The sequence below is a fragment of the Schistocerca gregaria genome, chromosome 5 (assembly GCF_023897955.1).
Source record: "Schistocerca gregaria isolate iqSchGreg1 chromosome 5, iqSchGreg1.2, whole genome shotgun sequence".
Classification (NCBI taxonomy): Eukaryota; Metazoa; Arthropoda; class Insecta; order Orthoptera; family Acrididae; genus Schistocerca; species Schistocerca gregaria.
The window spans coordinates 349173727-349194621 of NC_064924.1; the positions used below are offsets into that span (position 1 = coordinate 349173727).

The window sequence follows — 20895 nt, forward strand, 5'->3', positions numbered from 1 at the left end:
AGTAGGCAGAAGTTGGGTATGACAGACAATCTTAAAAGGGCGTGCCACATTCGTCTCATGGCCTACAGTGATATAGGGCAGATCATTTCAACCCCGGCAAGAACAGTGACACAACTCAAAAATATAATACTTGACAAAAATCGACTTAAAGAATTAATTCCATAAAACAGAATGAAATAGTGTAAGGCTCCTTTAAATTTCAAGTAAGGTTAGTTGACACCAAATCCCATCATATTTTTGGTGAACTTTAAGACACTTCCTACGTTTTATCAGTGATAAACTAAAAATTGCCGTTTCTCGTCTTGTTACTTTTCTTGCCGGGGTGCGATATGGTAAAGCCAACTGTGACGTACGGAAAGCAATATATCATAAGCCTCCCTCGATGGTGGGTCCTTTTTCATCGGATTAGGTAACAAAGTTCATAGTTTAATACCCGCAAATGAGAAACATGTGTGTGTAGCATATGTCCAATCAGCCATACTTCTCACGAAACATACGCGGTAAAAAATAGTAAGAAACGTAAATACCGATACGGTACAAAATGCCAAAACAGTTTATGGAGTTTTATAGAATATGGATGAAAATAAACAAGACTGTCATAGTAGCGCAGTATTCAATAAGACATAGAGGCGCCTGCAGGTTCGTCTTTCTTCAGGATTAAGCGGTGTCGATTGATTTGCTTCCCGAACTGAAATTGACAGATCTACCCTGCAAGCCAGAAGAGTCGCCGCTGAGGGAAATATACCGCGCTTGTTTGTTGTCAAGTGTTGTTATCTTTGTAAACGAGCCGCTGAGTCAGTGAAGTGGGTTCTAGGTCCGTGTGTAGCGGGACCGCCGCGATCACTGTTTGCTCGCGTCTTGCCACCAGTGGAGTGTGGACTTGCTCTATAGTCGCTGATTCGAGAACGTTTGGAAATGACTGCTCGCGTATAATTTTAAAAGACATTTGTGAAAAACTTTTAGTGCAAGCCATTACGTCGCAGCTCGGGCGCGTTTCATACGACTACGCGAATATCAACAGCTGTTCTTCAGACCTGCTTTCCAAGCTTGGGCAAGAACCGTTTCGCCTTGAGGAACTGATAGTCGACGATGGGCAGAGACGAAGAAATCACATCTATTATCATTCAGGTGTGTGAGCTATCTGGTTTTTCTTAACATTTCACTGTTTTATATTTAGAAAAACGAATAATTTGTTTATTTTTCTCTCTATTTCTTAGCTTAGGTTATAATCAGTGGCCCACTGTTAGCGCAAACGAAACAAAAATGATCCAAACACTGTTGTTGAAAGATATAAAAAGTTCATGCACAGTCGTTTGTAAAATTCTAGCATTAAATTCCTTAGTATTATGTTTACATCGGTGAACAAACTGGTTTGAAAATTGTCACCGTGCATGTGGGTTCTTCATTCCTTTTCGTACTCTCCGCCTACCCCCGTTCTTTCCATCCACGCAGTTTCCCTGAAACGAACAGCGCTGAGTTGTCCGGTAATAATTAGAAAACTGTAGCTTTAAATTAGTGTTCGTCAAATTATGTTTAGAGGTGAGTTGTGCGCTGCGTAAACATTGAGGCTTGTGAGAGTCTGCATTGACCGTTGTCAGTGTTACAATTTTTGGGTTCGGTGTGAACTACTGCTGACTTTGTTAAATTAATGATAATTTTATTAATAGACAATATCTGATCCAAACAAGTGTCCGCGATCATAATTGGCACTTTTAACAGTTCCGCCCAGGTTGAATTTGGTATTACATAAACAACATGCGTAATCATGATTCGATCCAAGCCAGCATCAGATTATTTGAAGTTACTTTCTACACTCTGTATGAATTCAATGTTATCCGCACCACCAAGCGTCGTAGACAAACTCCTCGTGTTATTAAGTGAAGTGTATGTTATATAAAGTGCAATGCAGACGGAATGCTGAAATAAAAACAATTGTTTGTAGACGTGATTGTTATTCTCCACAAGAAATAGGTTTAACATTGCACCACGGGTATCTTCCTGGATATGACGTAAAAGCATAAAGGTAACAAAAGCGGTCACTTGGCATACTTCCGAAACTGTAAGCTGATGCAGCTTAGGTAAAATAAAATACATATAAAACTGTAAGCTCAAAGTAACTCAGTTGAATCTAAAATTGACTGTATACAGACTTAGTGGTACCAAGTTATAACAAATGTTTGGTGGAATTAGTAAGGCCTGTTGTGCATATCGGGCGAACAAATGATCTTAACGACTGTGTTAAAAGGAAACAAAAACTTTATTTTGATGTTTACACGATGGACTCCTATTCGGCAGGGGAGTTACAAATCCCAGTCTAGCCATCCAAATTCAGCTTTCCGTGGCTCTCACATAATGAAAGAGAATACCGGGCAAGATAATTTGTAGAACACTTCCCAGAGTTCCTCTCCCGTCCTTCACCTTCTGTTCAGTCACTAACGACGTTCTCCTTGACGGGACGTTAAGCCATAGTTCTCCCCTCTGATCAAAACTTGGAGTTAGTTTGATGTTTCATGAATCATTTTGTGCGATAAATTGTAATGTGGAAAGTCATTTTATATTCACTTTCCAAATGAATTGGTTAAGATGGCTAAATGCTGAACATTTATAAGATTTTTTAAATACGCAGATTTGAGTTAGTAATTCCTACCTACCATGTTTTACAAGTTACAATAATAGAAATTCTTCCACGGAATGGAAGTTGTCTTTCAAGAACCATAAAGGTCTTCTTCCTTTCAAGTGACTTTTAAGCGTTACTGCTTTTACTCATTTGCGGAAGCATAGAATTTAGCTGCCATCTGTTGTGAGAACACTTTCATTGAGCCTCGGTCTTCTAGGTTTGAGTGGCAGACGTCAGAATACTTTGGGCTGCTTTATTTATTTGTTTCGTGGCGTTAACTCAAACCTGATCTAAACCTCGAGCTACGCTACAGGTCAGTAGACCACTACATGTAAGGTGTGGTATTCGTTGACTTTCCCAACTAGTAAACTGTCACCTTTCATCCTAAATTTACCTTGTGCTACTCTACATATGTCTCAACGGAACCTGCATTCCAAAACCTGTCAACGCAAAGAAGGGTCGACCGAAGCGTCCGATGCCACCCGTCGGCTTTGACCCGTGACGTAAGGCTGTTGTGGTGTCTGACGTCACGACGGTGCGGAATTTAGTTTGTAAGAGAGGCGTGTGTGTAGGTGTCGTTTTGATGCGATCGGTGGTGCTCTCTGTTGGTGTGTTAGGTGATGTTTTTGGTTTAGTTTGCGAGTGTGGCGTCTTGTGTGAATTTTGGTAAATTGCTTGTTTTATGTCTTTGGTAGGTATGGTTATGACTGACAGGGTCAACAGTTTTCGGTTGTCGGCTATGATGGAGGACAGTGCGTTGTCTCTAATAAAATTTCTTCAGCCATTCGGATTTTTGGATGAAGTCGTGAAGTGTTCAGTATGTCGTGAAGAAATGAGGCTTGCTCAGAGTTCCGGCGTCTCGGACCACAGACGGCTGTATGTGGAGATGTAAGAACAACAGGTCAATGAAAGTGTTCGATCCCAATTTATGAGATCGGGAGCTGCTGTTGAGCTATATATGCCAAGGGAAGTATCCTATTCCAGATGATATTGTGTTTAGTGGTATTTGGGGAGTTTTGTGATATCGGTTTTTTCGTCGTTTTGCGTAGTTTTGTACGGGGGTGGGTTTCTAAATTTGTTTATATTTAGTTTGTCCCCACACAAAAACTCCCTATTTCCCGCGCTTATCCGTTAGTGTCATTAGACTTTTTATGGTGCGTATGCGTGTGCGTATTTGTGACGTAGTGGGTCAAAGCAGACGGGCGGGATCGGACGCTTCCGTATTTCCAAAAACTGCTGCCAGTGTTCTTTCTTTCCCTGTTTGCTCGTATGCCGTCACACGCAACAACACCAGTACAATACGGACGGATGGCCGAATCCGGTATCGGTAGGTTCAAGTTAACCCGATTCGTGTTCACATAACGCAGCCAACATCCCGTTACATAAAGGCGGCCACATGGAACTTCCAGCTTGACAAATATTTTGCTCAAGTGTGAAAAAATCCAGCTCGCCTTCACATGGTAAAAGAATCCTTGCCCAAGATTTAGTTCGTATTCGTGAGCCTTGAACACGGCGATTTATTCGTTTTTATCGGCATTCCAGCTATGATACGAAGGAAAAAACTGAGGAAGCAGCCCGATGGGTGATGTACATACAGCCACATGATTGGTATAATTATATAGAGATCATTGAAGAAACACATTTGAATCTCTCGTCACTCGTGTCATCACTATACGGTCACAGAAGGTGAAGAGGCAATGAAAACTGCAAATGAGCTTCTGTATGCATCAGTAACACAAGACTGTTACCCTGTGAACTTCAGCTTTTCCTACCCAAGATTAATACAGCACTTAGGTCTTTTGCTCTTCTTGCCTGTAAAAAGTTAGTTGCTTTTTAAGTATAAAGTACGCGACATCTTTGTCACCCTGGCAGGCATCAGATTTAATGTCCAGGTTGGCTTTCATACACTGGAATAAATTTTTTAGCAATTTACGGTTGATGTGCGTCACATCGCTCGCCGCTGTGTCGGTACGAAAATTCATGTAAGTGAAATTTGCTTGTGCAAGACTGTTCTAAACTATAACAAGCTGGCATTACTTAAAGTCGGTACAGACGGTCATGCATGCTGTAACAAAGTGTTTGATAATGCTTGGTTGTGAAGCTTGCAGTTACATGTTTGACCATCAGAGTGGAACATACGACGGTTCAATACAAATTTGTGCAGCAACATACAGAGCGCACAGCAACTAACAGATCTTAAACGTCATGGTAAAATACAAAAATACAGCCCTCGTAGATAACTTAGGGAAAAACTGAAACACATTCCCAACTGTTTTGCAACTTCGTCACATTAAAACTGTGCCGGCTGTGAATCGAACTTGGGACCCTTGACTGTCGTGGCAAATTGCTCTACAGACTGGTGTACGAAGTTTTAGCTAAAATATTTTATTGTATTAAAATACCAAAAAATACAAAGTTTCACAGCAGCTGATGCATGGTTCCCAAACATGAATCACAACCCCGCCTCACAGCTTTGTTTCCTCCAGAACTTCATCTCTACCTTCCAAACTTTACAGAAATTCTCTTGCATAGCTTGAGAGACTACCACTCCTCGAAGAAAGCCACAAGCTAGGGATTTTTTCCAGACTGAACGTCCACTGTCTAGCTGAGTAAGCCCTGATTTGAAACTTTCTGGCAGGTTCAAAAGTTGTCAGACTGCGATTCGAACCTGTATCCTTTGCCTTTCGCTTGGATAACTTTTGCTTCTATAGCTCAGCTGGTACAGTAATTGCCTCCTATACAAATGGGTACAAAGTTAGAGTCGCGGTCCGGCATTCAGTTGTAATGTGCAAGGAACTTTCATATCAGCGCACATTCAGCCGCAGAAAGAAAATTTATTCTAGGAAGATCCCCAAAAGTGGTTCTGAAGTGATCAGCGATATCATTAATTATACGAGGGCTGTTCAATAAAGAATATCATAATTTCTTTGACAACATACCTTTACTCATCATAATTTTGAGTGTCCTCCTCAAAGTAGTCTCCCATGAATGTGATGCACTTGTCCCAGCGTTTCTGCCAGTCTTCAAATACATGCTGGAAACCATTTTTTGAGAGGTCCTTCAAAATCGCCTCCGCAGTCTTCGCCACTGCTTCTGATGATTGATAATGCCTCCCACGAAGGCCTTTCTTCATGTTAAGGAATAGAAAAAGGTCACATGGGGCTAAATACGGACTATAGGGAGGGTGAGGGATGCACTTCACGTTGATTTTTGCAAGACAGTCAGCAACAATATTGGCAATATGCGGCCCCGCATTATCGTGGTGCAGCATCCAGCCTGCTTCACGGAAATCTGGTCTTTCGCGCCCGACATGGACTCGCAATGTTTTCAGCATATCCCTGTAGTATTGTCCAGTTACTGATGAGTGTGCAGGTACAACAAGCTGGTAAAACATTTCATGAATATCAAAGAATAAGATGATGACTATAACTTTCCCAGAAGAAGCAACAACTTCTGCTTTTTGGGGGGTTGTTGATGATTTCCACACTGAGCTTTGCTGTTTGCTCTCAGGATCAAAATGATGTAGCCCAGTTTCATCAGCAGTGACTACATTTGAAAGAAACTCGATCTTCCTCTGACATCAACATTAACTGCATGCAGATCTGTACGCCAATGTCCTTTTGTTCGGGAATCAAGTCTTGGAACTCATCGCGAAAAAACACGTGTCTTGTGTAATTTTTTGTCGCCATTGTGTGGGTGGCACCCAATGAAATGTTCAGTATTTCAGAAAGTGATCTTAAGATAATTCGTTGATCCTCTCTCACAATGACAGCAGCAGTGTTGGTTTTCTTCCGTAAGAGCAGTAACTGGAGCACCGGGTCCACCTTCCTTTCAAATTGTCAACCCTCTTTAAAAATTTTAAACCACCTTCGAGCTGTGCTGTAAGGAAGAACAGAATCTCCACAGGCCTCCTGTAACATTGTAGAAGCCTCAGCTGAAGATTTGCTGAGACGAAAGCAGAATTTCAAAGCCGCATATTCCTTGCGTGTTATCTCCAATTGCAGCGGTAGGCGATACTGAACGTCTTATTTTGCCTGCCTCTCACAGGCGGCAACCAGGAGTCCCAACAATGAAACTACTACGGCCTGTTTGTTGCACGTTAAGCTAACAGAATAACATAAGGAGAAATTATTATCATAAAAAATTACGATCATTCTTTATTGAACAGCCCTCATACTATGGCTGCCAAAAAATAGTTCAGATGGCTGTAAGCACTATGGTACTTAACATCTGAGATCATCAGTCCCCTAGACTTAGAACTACTTAAACCAAACTAACCTAAGGACATCGCACGCATCCATGCCCGAGGCAGGATTCGAACCTGCTACCGCAGCAGAAGCGCGGTTCCGGACTGAAGCGCCTAGCGGTCACAGCGGCCGGTTTTGGCTGCCAGGGATAGAGATTAAGTAATATGTAGATACAGCACGATAGTCTGATACTTCACGAGATAGGATGCTTTCCTTCGAACTACTTCATTTATATGTGAAAGCTACCATTCCATGACGATTCTGCTAGGTTGGTGCTTAAGTTAGTAGCGTTTTTTCCGTAAGTTTAACGAAAACAACAAATATACGTAATAGATACGTCATAAATGATACATTCTCCTTCACTATTTACAGCCATCTGCCAATTCTGGGGTAACTTTCCAATTCCGCTACTGTAGAAATCGCGTGATTTAGAGGCAAATAACTCGTCGAGCTATGTTCGGAGCGCAGTTTCATCCGGAAAGGAAGTTCATTGAGATAGAGCGCGGAGAGGTGAAAATCTGAGGGCGCAAGCTCAGGTGAATGAGATAGATGCGGAATGACTTCTCAGCCCAACTGTGAAGTGTTTTGTGGACGGGCATTATCGTGGAGTAGCATCACTTCACGCAGTCTTCCTGGTCGTTGTTCTTAAGTTACGTCTGCAACACGTCTCAGTTGTTGACAACAAATGTCAGCAGTGAGGGCTACACCTCGAGGAAGCAATTCGCAGTACTCATCATCGCTGTTCCACCACATGGCGCGCTGTTCTTCGTAAAGACACCATTTCTCGCCACCAGTAACGATACAGGATAGGAGTGTTCGATATTGTTCAAGAGCCAATTGATGATAGCAAGCGTATAGGCACGTATGGTCGCACGCTGATTTCTCTAATTTTAGCTAAGAGCGTGTGGTACGCATACTCCCGGTTTTTGAATTTTCCCCATTGCATATAAATGTCGCAAGGTTGTGGAATGATCACAGTTGACATTTGCCAGTTCTCGAGTACACTAACACGAATCATGGTGGATTTATGCGTTTAAACGCTCTTTGTCAAACCCGGAATATCTTGCTGAACGTAGAGACTCACTAATATCAAAACGATACTAATTAAAACGAATAAATCATTTTCCAGCTGCGCTCTGTCCAATGGCATTATCCCATACACGGCGCAAATGTTTTTGGCTGCTTGCACTGCTGTCACTCCTCTACTGACCCCAAGCAGAATGTGTCGGAAATGTTCTGGTTCTTCACGTGGCACTCAATTCACTATCTCCAAATGACAAAATGACAGTATGTAAACTCAAGTGGCTACAGTGAACTATATATAAAACTGACAATCCATAAATAAAACTGTTGTTGTTGTTGTTGTTGTTGTTGTTGTTGTTGTTGTTGTGGTCTTCAGTCCTGAGACTGGTTTGATGCAGCTCTCCATGCTACTCTATCCTGTGCAAGCTTCTTCATCTCCCAGTACCTACTGCAACCTACATCATACTGAATCTGCTTAGTGTATTCATCTCTTGGTCTCCCTCTAAGATTTTTACCCTCCACGCTGCCCTCCAGTACTAAATTGGTGATCCCTTGATGCCTCAGAACATGCCCTACCAACCAACCCCTTCTTCTAGTCAAGTTTTGCCACAAACTTCTCTTCTCCCCAATCCTATTCAGTACTTCCTCATTAGTTATGTGATCTACCCATCTAATCTTCAGCATTCTTCTGTAGCACCACATTTCGAAAGCTTCTATTCTCTTCTTGTCTAAGCTATTTATCGTCCACGTTTCACTTCCATACATGGCTACACTCCATACAAATACCTTGAGAAATTTCCTGACACTTAACTCAATACTCGACGTTAACAAATTTCTCTTCTTCAGAAACGCTTTCCTTGCCATTGCCGTTCTACATTTTATGTACTCTCTACTTTGACCATCAGTTATTTTGCTCCCCAAATAGCAATACTCCTTTAATACCTTAAGTGTCTCATTTCCTAATCTAATTCCCTCAGCATCACCTGACATTATTCAACTACATTCCATTATCCTTGTCTTGCTTTTGTTGTTCATCTTCCATCCTCCTTTCAAGACACAATCCATTCCGTTCAACTGCTCATCCAAGTGCTTTGCAGTCTCTGACAGAATTACAATGTCATCGGCGAACCTCAAAGTTCTTATTTCTTCTCCATGTATTTTAATACCTACTACAAATTTTTCTTTTGTTTCTTTTACTGCTTGCTCAGTATACAGATTGAATAACATCAGGGAGAGACTACAACCCTGTCTCACTCCCTTCCCAACCACTGCTTCCCTTTCATGTCCCTCGACTCTTATAACTGCCATCTGGTTTCTGTACAAATTGTAAATAGCCTTTCGCTCCCTGTATTTTACCCCTGCCACCTTTAGAATTTGAAAGAGAATATTCCAGCCAACATTGTCAAAAGCTTTCTCTAAGTCTACAAACGCTAGAAACGTAGGTTTGCCTTCCCTTAATCTAGCTTCTAAGATAAGTCGTAGGGTCAGTATTGCCTCATATGTTCCAACATTTCTACGGAATCCAAACTGATCTTCCCTGAGGTCGGCTTCTACTAGGTTCTTTCCATTCGTCTGTAAAGAATTCGTGTTAGTATTTTGCAGCTGTAACTTATTAAACTGATTGTTCGGTAATTTTCACATCTGTCAACACCTGCTTTCTTTGGGATTGGAATTATTATATTCTTCTTGAAGTCTGAGGGTATTTCGCCTGTTTCATACATCTTGCTCACCAGGTGGTAGTTTTGTCAGGACTGGCTCTCCCAAGGCCGTCAGTAGTTCCAATGGAATGTTGTCTAGCCTAGGGGCCTTGTTTTGACTCAGGTATTTCAGTGCTCTGTCAAACTCTACACGCAGTATCGTATCTCCCATTTCAGCTTCATCTACATCCTCTTCCATTTCCATAATATTGTCCTCAAGTACATCGCCCTTGTGTAGACCCTCTATATACTCCTTCCACCTTTCTGCTTTCCCTTCTTCGCTTAGAACTGGGTTTCCATCTGAGCTCTTGATATTCATACAAGTAGTTTTCTTTCCTCCAAAGGTCTCTTTAATTTTCCTGTAAGCAGTATCTATCTTACCCCTAGTGAGATATGCCTCTACATCCTTACATTTAACATCTAGCCATCCCGGGTTAGTCATTTTGCACTTCATGTCGATCTCATTTTTGAGACGTTTGTATACCTTTTTGCCTGCTTCATTTACTGCATTTTTATATTTTCTCCTTTCATCAATTAAATTCAATATTTCTTCTGTTACACAAGGATTTCAACTAGCCCTCGTTTTTTACCTACTTGATCCTCTGCTGCCTTCACTACTTCATCCCTCAAAGCTACCCATTCTTCTTCTACTGTATTTCTTTTCCCCATTCCTGTCAATTGTTAACTTATGCTCTCCCTGAATCTCTGTACAGCCTCTGGTTCTCTCGGTTTATCCAGGTCCCATCTCCTTAAGTTCCCACCTTTTTGCAATTTCTTCAGTTTTAATCTACAGGTAATAACCAATAGATTGTGGTCAGAGTCCACATCTGCCCCTGGAAATGTCTTACAATTTAAAACCTGGTTCCTAAATCTCTGTCTTACTATTATATAATGTATCTGAAACCTTTTAGTATCTCCAGGCTTCTTCCATGTATACAACTTTCCTTTATGATTCTTCAACCAAGTGTTAGCTAAGATTAAGTTGTGCTTTGTGCAAACTTATACCAGGCGGCTTCCTCTTTCATTTCTTTGCCCCAGTTCATATTCTCCTACGTTTCCTTCTCTTCCTTTTCCTACTGTCGAATTCCAGTCACCCTTGACTATTAAATTTTCAACTCCCTTCACTACCTGAACAATTTCTTTTATCTCATCATACATTTCATCAATTTCATCATCATCTGCACAGCTATACCCCCGCCGGCGAAACATTGCACTTGACAGTTCGCTTTTTGTCTAGTTAGGTTGGCTATACTGTAATAGCGATGTTGCAACAGCAGCCTCTATATACACAGCAGACGATACAGTTTTCCGTCCCGTCTCGTAAATGCAAGCGATTGAGCAATTATAATGTATATAAAAACTCGTTTTTAGTTGTACTACAATGACAGGAAGTAAACAACCGTATAATAATGCATGTTAAAGCATGACAATGCGCACCCTTTCGATAACGGAGCAAAGAAATACAAAAAACAAGCATCTGACGACTGGTACTTTAAAATCAATAATGTACGTAGTTTACAAAATAAATAATAACCGAGATTGCAATAAATAACCAATACCAGAATTTTTTCACTCACCAATTTACAGCGATAATGGCGCAATTCCATCCAGCTCGCCATCGTCACTGTTGTCCAATTCATCACTAAAACCGTCTTCATCGTCGTCATCGGCCAGACAAATCATTAATTGTTCATGGTCACTGATAATGCCTTCTATTGTCTGTGCTGCTCGTATAAGCTTCTCGACGTGCTCTACTTTTTTTCTTCATGAGGCTGCATCCACAGTCACAAGAGCTTCACGCAACAGCTTTTCCATCTCTGTTATTGTAAAGGACTTGTTGTTGTTCCTTACATACATTTTTACATCACTCCATACTAACTCAATAGGGTTGAAATGGCAGTGATATGGTGGCAGCCTTATTACAGTATGACCCTGCTCCTTGGAAATTTCGTCTACTCCGTATGTAGGTGTCGTAGGCTTATTTTCTTTAACAAGAGAATATAACCGAACCTGTCTCATACCCATATCCGCTGCAATATTTCGAGCCTGTAACCACTGCACCATTATTTCTTTCCGATCATTTGTAGTTGGGGCTTTGTTCTGTATCACCGAATGACATGGAGCATTGTCCATTACAATTGTTGTAGGGACAGGAAATTGTTTTAAAAGGGTCCTGAACCACTCAACAAATCGTGTGTGATCCATATCTTCATGGTAATCACCAGTCTTTTTTGATTTAAAAACTAAAAGTGCGTCAGGGACAAAACCACTGGAGGAGCCTGCATGGACCACAATTAATCTAGCTCCTCTTCCCGTCGGCTGATGGCCGCTACTGCTGGGTGTGTTATCCGTCCAACATTTACTGACAGCTTCCCCGGCATTAACCCACGTTTCGTCTAGCCAAATTATGGAATGAATGTCTCTGCCCACAATTTTGTGCAAGAAAATGCTACGAGCGGTAACAATATGTGCCCTCTCTAACAGTACTTTGCGTCCGTCTAGCGTTTTGTAACGGAAACCCATATTTTTTAGCACAATTTTTAGTGATGTTTTACCACCCCTGAAGAGTTCACTTTCTTTTAAAGAGATTAATAACTTAGCTACAGTCGGATACTCTTTTCTGCTGTAGTAAGCATAAACATGCCTACGAACTGCATCAGTCTGGAAAGAATCTAAATCTGTGATAGGACTACGCCGCTTTTTCTTCTTTCCCGGGGTTGATAAAAATGTGTTATTTGATCCAGACAGCTCGGAATCATTACGGCTCACTTCAGTATCTTCCAAGTTTTGTAGTAATACTCCCTTACTTACTACCGTTCTTGCACTAATACCAAGAGTTTTCGACGTACGTTCCACCACTTTGTCGGCAGGAATTGATGGCTGTCCATGAATGCTTACGTAGTTTTTCTCCTGCTCGTAAAACTCACGAGTTATGTGTAGCAACTCCAGTGCCTGGCTGTTTAGCGGCACCCCTCGACGCAAAGGATTGTCACTAGGTGAACGAAGTCTTTTCGGTGCCATTTTCCAAGTAAATAAACTCACAACGTAACAAAAGTCACAACGATATAGCACACAGTACAACGAAAACACGCGGTAAACAACACACAACTCACGTTGTATACACATTCACTAAACAAAGCCGGCAACGCGGGAACTTTGACGTCACAGCACGTGAGTAACAGCAGTGCTCACTGCGCTGTGATTGGCTGGCGCCCCACGCTGAACGCCTAGCGCCTATCGTTCTTCACATGTTACTCTGTTACGCTGCCAACTTCATACGCAAACGTCAAGTGCAATGTTTCAGCGGCCCGGGTATAGTTGGCATATAAACTTTTACTACTGTCGTAGGTGTGGGCTTCGTATCTATCTTGGCCACAATAATGCGTTCACTATGCTGTTTGTAGTAGCTTACCCGCATTCTTATTTTCCTATTCATTATTAAACCTACTCCTGCATTACCCCTATTTGATTTTGTGTTTATAACCCTGTAGTCACCTGATCAAAAGTCTTGTTGCTCCTGCCACTGAACTTCACTAATTGCCACTATATATAACTTTAACCTATCCATTTCCCTTTTTATATTTTCAAACCTACCTGCCCGATTAAGGGATGTGACATTCCACGCTCCGATCCGTAGAATGCCAGTTTTCTTTCTCCTGATAATGACGTCCTCTTGAGTAGTCCCTGCCTGGAGATCTGAATGGGGGACTATTTTACCTCCGGAATATTTTACCCAAGAGGACGCCATCATCATTTAATCATACAGTAAAGCTGCATGCCATCGGGAAAAATTACGGCCGTAGTTTCCCCTTGCTTTCAGCCGTCCGCAGTACCAGCACAGCAAGGCCGTTTTGGTTATTGTTAAAAGGCCAGATCAGGCAATCATCCAGACTGTTGCCCCTACAACTACTGAAAAGGCTGCTGCCCCTCTTCAGGAACCACACGTTTGCCTGGCCTCTCAACAGATACCCCTCCATTGTGGTTGCACCTACGGTACAGCTATCTGTATCCCTGAGGCATGCAAGCTTCCCCATCAACGGCAAGATCCATGGTTCATGGGGGGAATAAAACCATATCAGCTGGAATGCAAACATACAAAACAAAAATGCTACCAAGTTATGCACCAACCTAATATACACTACTGGCCATTAAAATTGATACACCAAGAAGAAATGCAGATGATAGACGGGTATTAATTGGACAAATATATTATACTAGAACTGACACGTGATTATATTTTCACGCAATTTGGGTGCATAGATCCTGAGAAATGAGTGCCCAGCACAACCACCTCTGGCCGAAATAACGGCCTTGATACGCCTTGGCATGGAGTCGAAGAGAGCTTGGATGGCGTGTACAGGTACAGCTGCCCATGCAGCTTCAACACGATACCACAGTTCATAAAGAGTAGTGACTGGCGTATTGTGACGAGCCAGTTGCTCGGACACCATTGACCAGACGTTTTCAATTGGTGAGAGATCTGGAGAATGTGTTGGCCAGGGCAGCAGTCGAACATTTTCTCTATCCAGAAAGGCCCGTACAGGACCTGTAACATGAGGTTGTGCATTATCCTACTGAAATATAGGGTTCTGCAGAGATCAAATGAAGGGTAGAGCCACGAGTAATAACACATCTGAAATGTAATGTGCACTGTTCAAAGCGCCGTCAATGTGACCAACAGGTGACAGTCGCGTAACCAATGGCATCCCATACCATCACGCCGGGTGATACGCCAGTATGGCGATGGCGAATACACACTTCCAATGTGCGTTCACCGCTATGTCGCCAAATACGGATGCAACCATCATGATGCGGTAAACAGAACCTGGATTCATCCGAAAAAAATGACGTTTTGCCATTCGTGCACACAGGTTCGTCGTTGAGTACACCATCGCAGACGCTCCTGTCTGTGATGCAGCGTCAAGGGTAACCACAGCCATGGTCTCAGAGATGATGGTCCATGCTGCTGCAAACGTCGTCGAACTGTTCGTGCAGATGGTTGTTGTCTTGCAAAATGTTCCCATCTGTTGGCTCATGGATCGAGACTTTGCTGCACGATCCGTTACAGCCATGCGGATAAGATGGCTGTCATCTCGACTGCTAGTGATACGAGGCTGTTGGAATCCAGCACTGCGTTCCGTTTTATCCTCCTGAACCTACCGATTCCATATTCTGCCAACAGTCATTGGATCTCGACCAACGTGAGCAGCAATGTCGCGACACGATAAACCGCAATCGCGATAGGCTACAATCCGACCTTCATCAAAGTTGGAAACGTGATGGTACGCATTTCTCCTCCTTCACAAGGCATCACAACAACGTTTCACCAGGCAAAGCCGGTGAACTGCTGTTTGTGTAAGAGAAATCGGTTGGAATCTTTCCTCATGTCAGCACGTTGTTGGTGTCGCCACCGGCGCAACCTTGTGTGAATGCTCTGAAAAGCTAATAATTTGCATATCACAGCATCTAATCAGTTACCGATTTTAGAGAGACGCAGATTATTTGATGTTTATTGACAAGTAGCAAGGGTACCCACACACATTTTTCATAATATCTGAAGATTACTTCGTGATTCACAGCGAAACTAAAATGCCGCGCCTCTTCTGTCCCCCTTCTCCACCCCCTAGCTCAGGTTCTGACACGATATTGTCTACTGCGCGTCTAATTAAACTTCGCGTCATGTAAGAAGGTAGCCCAATTTTCAGCCGTTCTGCGCATCCCCCTCCTCTAGCCACTGGCAGCCAATAATGTTCATTCTCTTTCTGAGCGGTTAGCGGAGAGTTACCGCCAGAGAGCGAGAATCTCGCTCCTACATGCTGCACTGTTGCCGTACGTCGCGACAACCGAATTAGTCATTCAACAGTCAATTATTTTTTGTTTCCTTTTTTTTCTTGCGGCAGTGTAGCTTTGAATGTGTATCTGTAAATGTTTAAGTGCGATTTAAAAAAAGTCATGTGACGCCAATAAATGTGAAGCTCTTCGCAAGCAGGCGAGAGGGATAATTTACCGCATTTATAACTTTTTCGAACGTGAATTTGATAGGTCTCCTACTGTTGACATTTGAAAACACAAGAACGGACTCTAGAACCATGTCATGGCACCAAGAGAACTGCAAAAGCTGTAAACAAGTGTCGGAGCTGTAGGAACTGTAGAAGTTGGTTTCGTGTCGTCTGGAAAGCATAGAAATCGCAAGGAAACATTAACGTAAATGGTTAGTTTTAATAACGATGTTTTAAAGTGATCCATGTAAATGATGAATGCCCAACATCACAAAAACGTGTTACAGTTACGCAGAGTTCAATGGTAAGCGCTTCGTCAATGTAAAGAATTTTAAAAGAAGTTGATTCCAGATATGTTAAGAAGAGTGTTCAAAGAAGTGGTATATGTGCAGCACAAAAGATTTAAGATAAAAGATGAGGTAGTTCAAGAGTGTGTTATCTTGATGAAACATGGGTCAGTTAGAACCATCCCAGAAAAAATCTGCTGGGAAATGAGTGATTGTATTGGCGGTTTAAAAGTTCTCATAGGAATACGTTCTCGGATAATTATTCTACATGCTAACTCTTCTCCTAGTCTTGCTTCTGAGAATAAACTTGAATATACTTCTAAGAAAATTATCACTGACTACCATTCGGAAATGAACACTGTCAGTTTCGTGAAATGATTCGCAATTCTTGTCATAACGTGCCTCGAAGTCTGTGATTGCCAGTTATAATTCAACTGTTACAGGGAGAACCTCAAGTACAAACAACAGAAAAGTTAAAAATAAAAATATTAAGCACAGTATAATCCACCTCGGACCGATCTCCTGCATCTCGTTAATTTATACAAGTCAAGTGACAGAATGTACAAACTTGCACGTGAATGAGGTCACACAGTTTTGCGTTCACCCATGTGTCACCGTCAGCGTACCCCCATGGAATTAATTTGGGCGAAGGGTTTTAAGAGTTTGTGGGAGAGGAAAAAAATCAAGATAACATCACTTGTGCATGAGACAATAGACAACATCCTACCTGTAGTGTGGTCAGTCTGTGCGGCATGCTGAAAAGCTTTAGAAAGAACAAATTGACAGAGAAGTGATGATTGATATATGCCTTGAACCTATCATCGTAAATTTAGTCAGTTGAAAACACTCAAATAGAAGTGACAGTGGTATTATGATGTAGACGTAGGAACAAAGTAATAATATTTCTTAGTTTTTAAGACTCGTGGTTTAAAAATGTTTGTCAACATATCAGTTGCATACACAATAATAATTTCCTAGCCTTTTTGATGTGAACTTCGTACCTTATTAATTATATTGGCTATAATGTTAATCATTTTGCCCAAAGAGAAGTTAAGTTTCTCTTACCATGTTGTATGCTCTAATAACACACGAGAATGCAGCTGGATAAATTCGTCAGAAGTCCAATATTTCCAAATGTAAACCTATGTCGTTTTTGAGGTACGAACTGGATAAAACTCTAAAATGACAGTAACTGTTACTGATCGCGATATCGGTTTCCGAAGTTATCGGTCAGCATTCCCTAGAGTTATTCGCAGATGATGGTTGTTTGCTTGTTCAATTGTTTATAAATGCGGTCTGTCACTGCAATGTCGAACGCGTTAGTTTACACTCATAATGCCCATTAACACTGGAAAGTATGACAACTTACTGACCTCTTTATGATACTCTCTTACATTAGATTTTTCTACCCCTAATTCTTTTTTACACACAGTGATTACACGTAACTACAGTCACACATCCACACCACACATTTTTGGAAATTCTAGTGAGTAGAAGCAGTTGTCAATCAAATATAATGATTTCCCTTTGCGCCTGAACTTAATTTTGTTGTTTGAAATTTTTACCTATAATGCACATCAAATAGCAATAAATAATTATTGCAAGCAGTTTCAATGACCTTGTCGTTAGACAACTGTCATTTTGAGAGAAATTGTACTTCACATCTTCACAAAGCTGTCAGCTGTTATCGCCTCCCGACGTCACGCAGAGTACATCTGTGGACACAGCGTCGTCAAGACGTGAATTAATATTCCTCTCATGACGATTGATTGATACTGGTTTTAATAGTTATTATTCCCCTCGTAGATTTGAAATTATAATACAATGTACAATAGGCAATCGGGCGTGACTGTTGTCCACAGGACCGCAGTTGGGTAACGTGGTTTTTGTTTGCCCACTCTCTGCTGCCGCGCATGCGCAGTTGACATCCACCCCCTCCCCCCCCCCCCCCCCCCCCCGCTACCTATCCACTCCACCACTATCCACTATGCACGGAAGCGCGTTCTACGCAGGCTATAACAGACCACGATCTGCTGATCAGGAACAGGTTGCTCATTATACGAGCCCACACGCAACCAAGGTTGTTTTAGACTACGCTGCAGACCCCGCCCAGGGGGTCCATAACTCTTTTGTGGATACGTGCGTGGCGAGCACAGAGCCCCGAGTTAGTGCAGTTCTCCTTCCTTTCCAAGATGTCCTATCCCCCTCCCTCCTCGTCCTCAATCCTCCCCCCCGTTACCTCCCCTTCACACTCCCTCTTCTTGGGAGTAATGTATCGAGCCTTCGTCCAGAGACGGACGTTTGAAAACTCAAAGATCCTGTTTCCTTTGTTTTTCTCCAGTCTCACGCTTTCTTCCTCTATTGGTCTTTCCCTACGTTCACGCTTCTCCTTGCTTTCATGTCCTTACTTCGTCTGCCTCATTCTCCTTGCCCTATTCTCCTTGTCTTCTTTTCTGTGTCTTACTCTCCACTTCGGCATTTGAGATTCTTTCTTCTATCTCTCTCTTTCCTCTCTTCTTTCCTCCCTGTGTCTGAAGGCCGACCCATGCGTTCGCATGCATAGCCGGTGATGGGGTAACGCGTGATTCCCCACCCTGGGTAGACAAGTAAGGCACGCATGTACCCCCTGGTAGAGGCCAGGTCCAGGGAGGGGTGATTGCCTGAGCTGTTACCTTCCAAGCGTGCCGATTGGTCCCTTCGCCCGTTTCTCAGGATGTGTGTCCTGAGGTGTGGACAATCACCTAAGGTGGGAGTGCCCTCTGAGAGGGCCACCATGAAGGAAGGAAGGAGTGCGCCATCGGAGACACTGGCAGTCACGGGGGTTAATCCGCAATGGATTTCTGTCCTCCTTCCCTGTCTTCTGCCCAAAAAAGAAAGCTAGATGAAACTCCTGTTCCGAAAATTCTACCACCAGCAACGAAATTTCTTTTTGTCACAAGATCTGACGCATGATTTCTCAACAGTCAACCCTTTCATCATTCAGAAGGGTGTAGATGCGAATGCAGGACCAGTGAAATATTGTAATCGGTTGCACAACGGTACCTTGCTGTTGGAGACAGAGAGCACCCGCCAGGCAGCCCAAAAGTTACTTCGAGCCACTGTCTTGCACACATTTCCTGTACAGGTGGAGGCCCACTGCACCTTGAATTCGTCGCGTGGCATGGTGTATACCAGGTCACTCGACGGAGTAACTGATGAGTAGATTCTGTCTTTCCTCTCTGATCAGGGAGTGACAGCCGTCCATCGGGTCATGAAAAGGATCAACAAGGACCTCATACCGACTCTAGCCATATTCCTGACATTCGACAATGTGTAATTGCCTTCACGAATTAAAGCGGGTTATGAGATCATTTCCGTTTGGCCGTATGTACCCAGCCCTACAAGGTGTTTACCAATGTCAGCAGTTTAACCATACATGGCAGTCTTGTTAAAGTGCGGCTAAATGCGTTACTTGTGGCAGGAACGCCCATGTCCAGCTCCGCCCCTCGTTGCATCAATTGTATGGGCGACCATGCTGCCTCCTCTCGCGACTGCCCGTCTACAAAGATGAGAAAAGTATACAGGAAATTCGAGTGAAAGAGAAGGTGTCCTCGGCTGCTCGCAAGTTATTCAATAGCAGAAAGCCCACTGTGCTTCCGGTAGGTCAATACAGAACCGTTCTCGCCTCTCCTCGGCCTACCAGGGAGGTCGCTACACAGACATGCGATCTAATATTTAGAGATTCGGTCGTCAGATCGGCCAGTGCCAAGATCGCCCGATCAACGTCTCCTCTTCCTCCCACCAATCCTAAGGCTCAATCATCATCATCTGCTACTGCTAAGACGAGGACCTTCAAAAAAGAACCGACACGCGAAGATTTCTTGCGTACACAAACTTCACAGCCATCAACTGTTCTTTCGACAAAACGTAATTCTTCAAAGAAGGCTCATAGAAAAGAGTTCTCCATCTCCGCCGAGGCGCTTTTCTTCTCCTGCCCCACCCAGCGGTTGCCGTCCCCAGCCATCTTCAGTTTCGCAAGGCCGCACGGCTGGTAGCCGATCATCTGGCCTTTCACCGGCAAAGGAAGCTGCCCCTCCTGACCAACTCAGGAAGATGACAGACGCAACTGTTGAGTTGGACCATGATTCACTACCTATCGATTGCAGCACCAGTGCTCCCTCGAAGCCAGGCCCTCAGCAGCCATCGAGGTGACCCTTTCTTGTTCCTTTTTCTTTTCGTTTACCTAATGGCATTTCTTCAATGGAATATTTGCGGCATTCGATCCAACCGAGAGGAACTAAAACTGCTCCTTCGAATGCACTGCCCGCTTGTCGTATGTCTCCAAGAAACGAAGTTACGTCCATGCGATCGTATTGGCCTGGCACACTATACCTCCATGCGCTTTGACCTACCCCCTGTGGCAGATATTCCGGCTCATGGAGGGGTTATGTTGCTGGTTTGGGATGATATCTACTACGATCCAATCACAGTGCACACAGATCTGCAGGCAGATGCCGCCCGAATTACTCTCCCCACTTTCATACTTTTAATTTGTACCGTTTACACTCCCCCATAGTCTGCCTTTACTGGGGCAGACATGATGCAAATTGTTGCTCAGCTACCTGCACCAGTTTTGTTGATTCGAGACTTCAATGCCCACCATCCCCTTTGGGGCTCTCCCGCATCCTGCCCGAGAGGCTCCCTCTTGGCAGACCTATTCAACCACCTCAATCTAGTCTGCTTAAATACCGGTGCACCTACCTTCCTTTCGGACGCAACGCATACCTATTCCCACTTGGACCTCTCAATATCCACTATTCAACTTGCACATCAGTTCGAGTGGTATGCTCTGTCTGACACACATTCGAGCCACCATTTCCCCTGCGTAATCCATCTCCTGCATCACACCCCCTTCTCCACGTTCCACTAGCAGGAACATCTCCAAAGCCGACTGGGGGCCTTTCACCTCCCTGGTGAACTTCCATGATCAAAACTTCTCCAGCTGCGATAGTCAGGTCGCATACCTCACGGACGTTATTCTCACTG

General features: G+C 43.1%; 1 protein-coding gene across 2 annotated transcripts in view; it reads left to right on the forward strand.

The window, feature by feature from the left end:
• Window positions 1–803: 803 nt before the first annotated feature.
• The window catches only part of LOC126272987 (anillin-like), a 151104-nt gene continuing 131012 nt past the window's right edge, over window positions 804–20895 (forward strand). For both annotated transcript variants that reach the window (XM_049976336.1, XM_049976337.1), the window contains exon 1: window positions 804–1128. In XM_049976336.1, the coding sequence (XP_049832293.1) occupies window positions 1090–1128 (39 nt within the window). In that variant the 5' untranslated portion in view covers window positions 804–1089. The remainder of the gene's footprint in view (window positions 1129–20895) is intronic.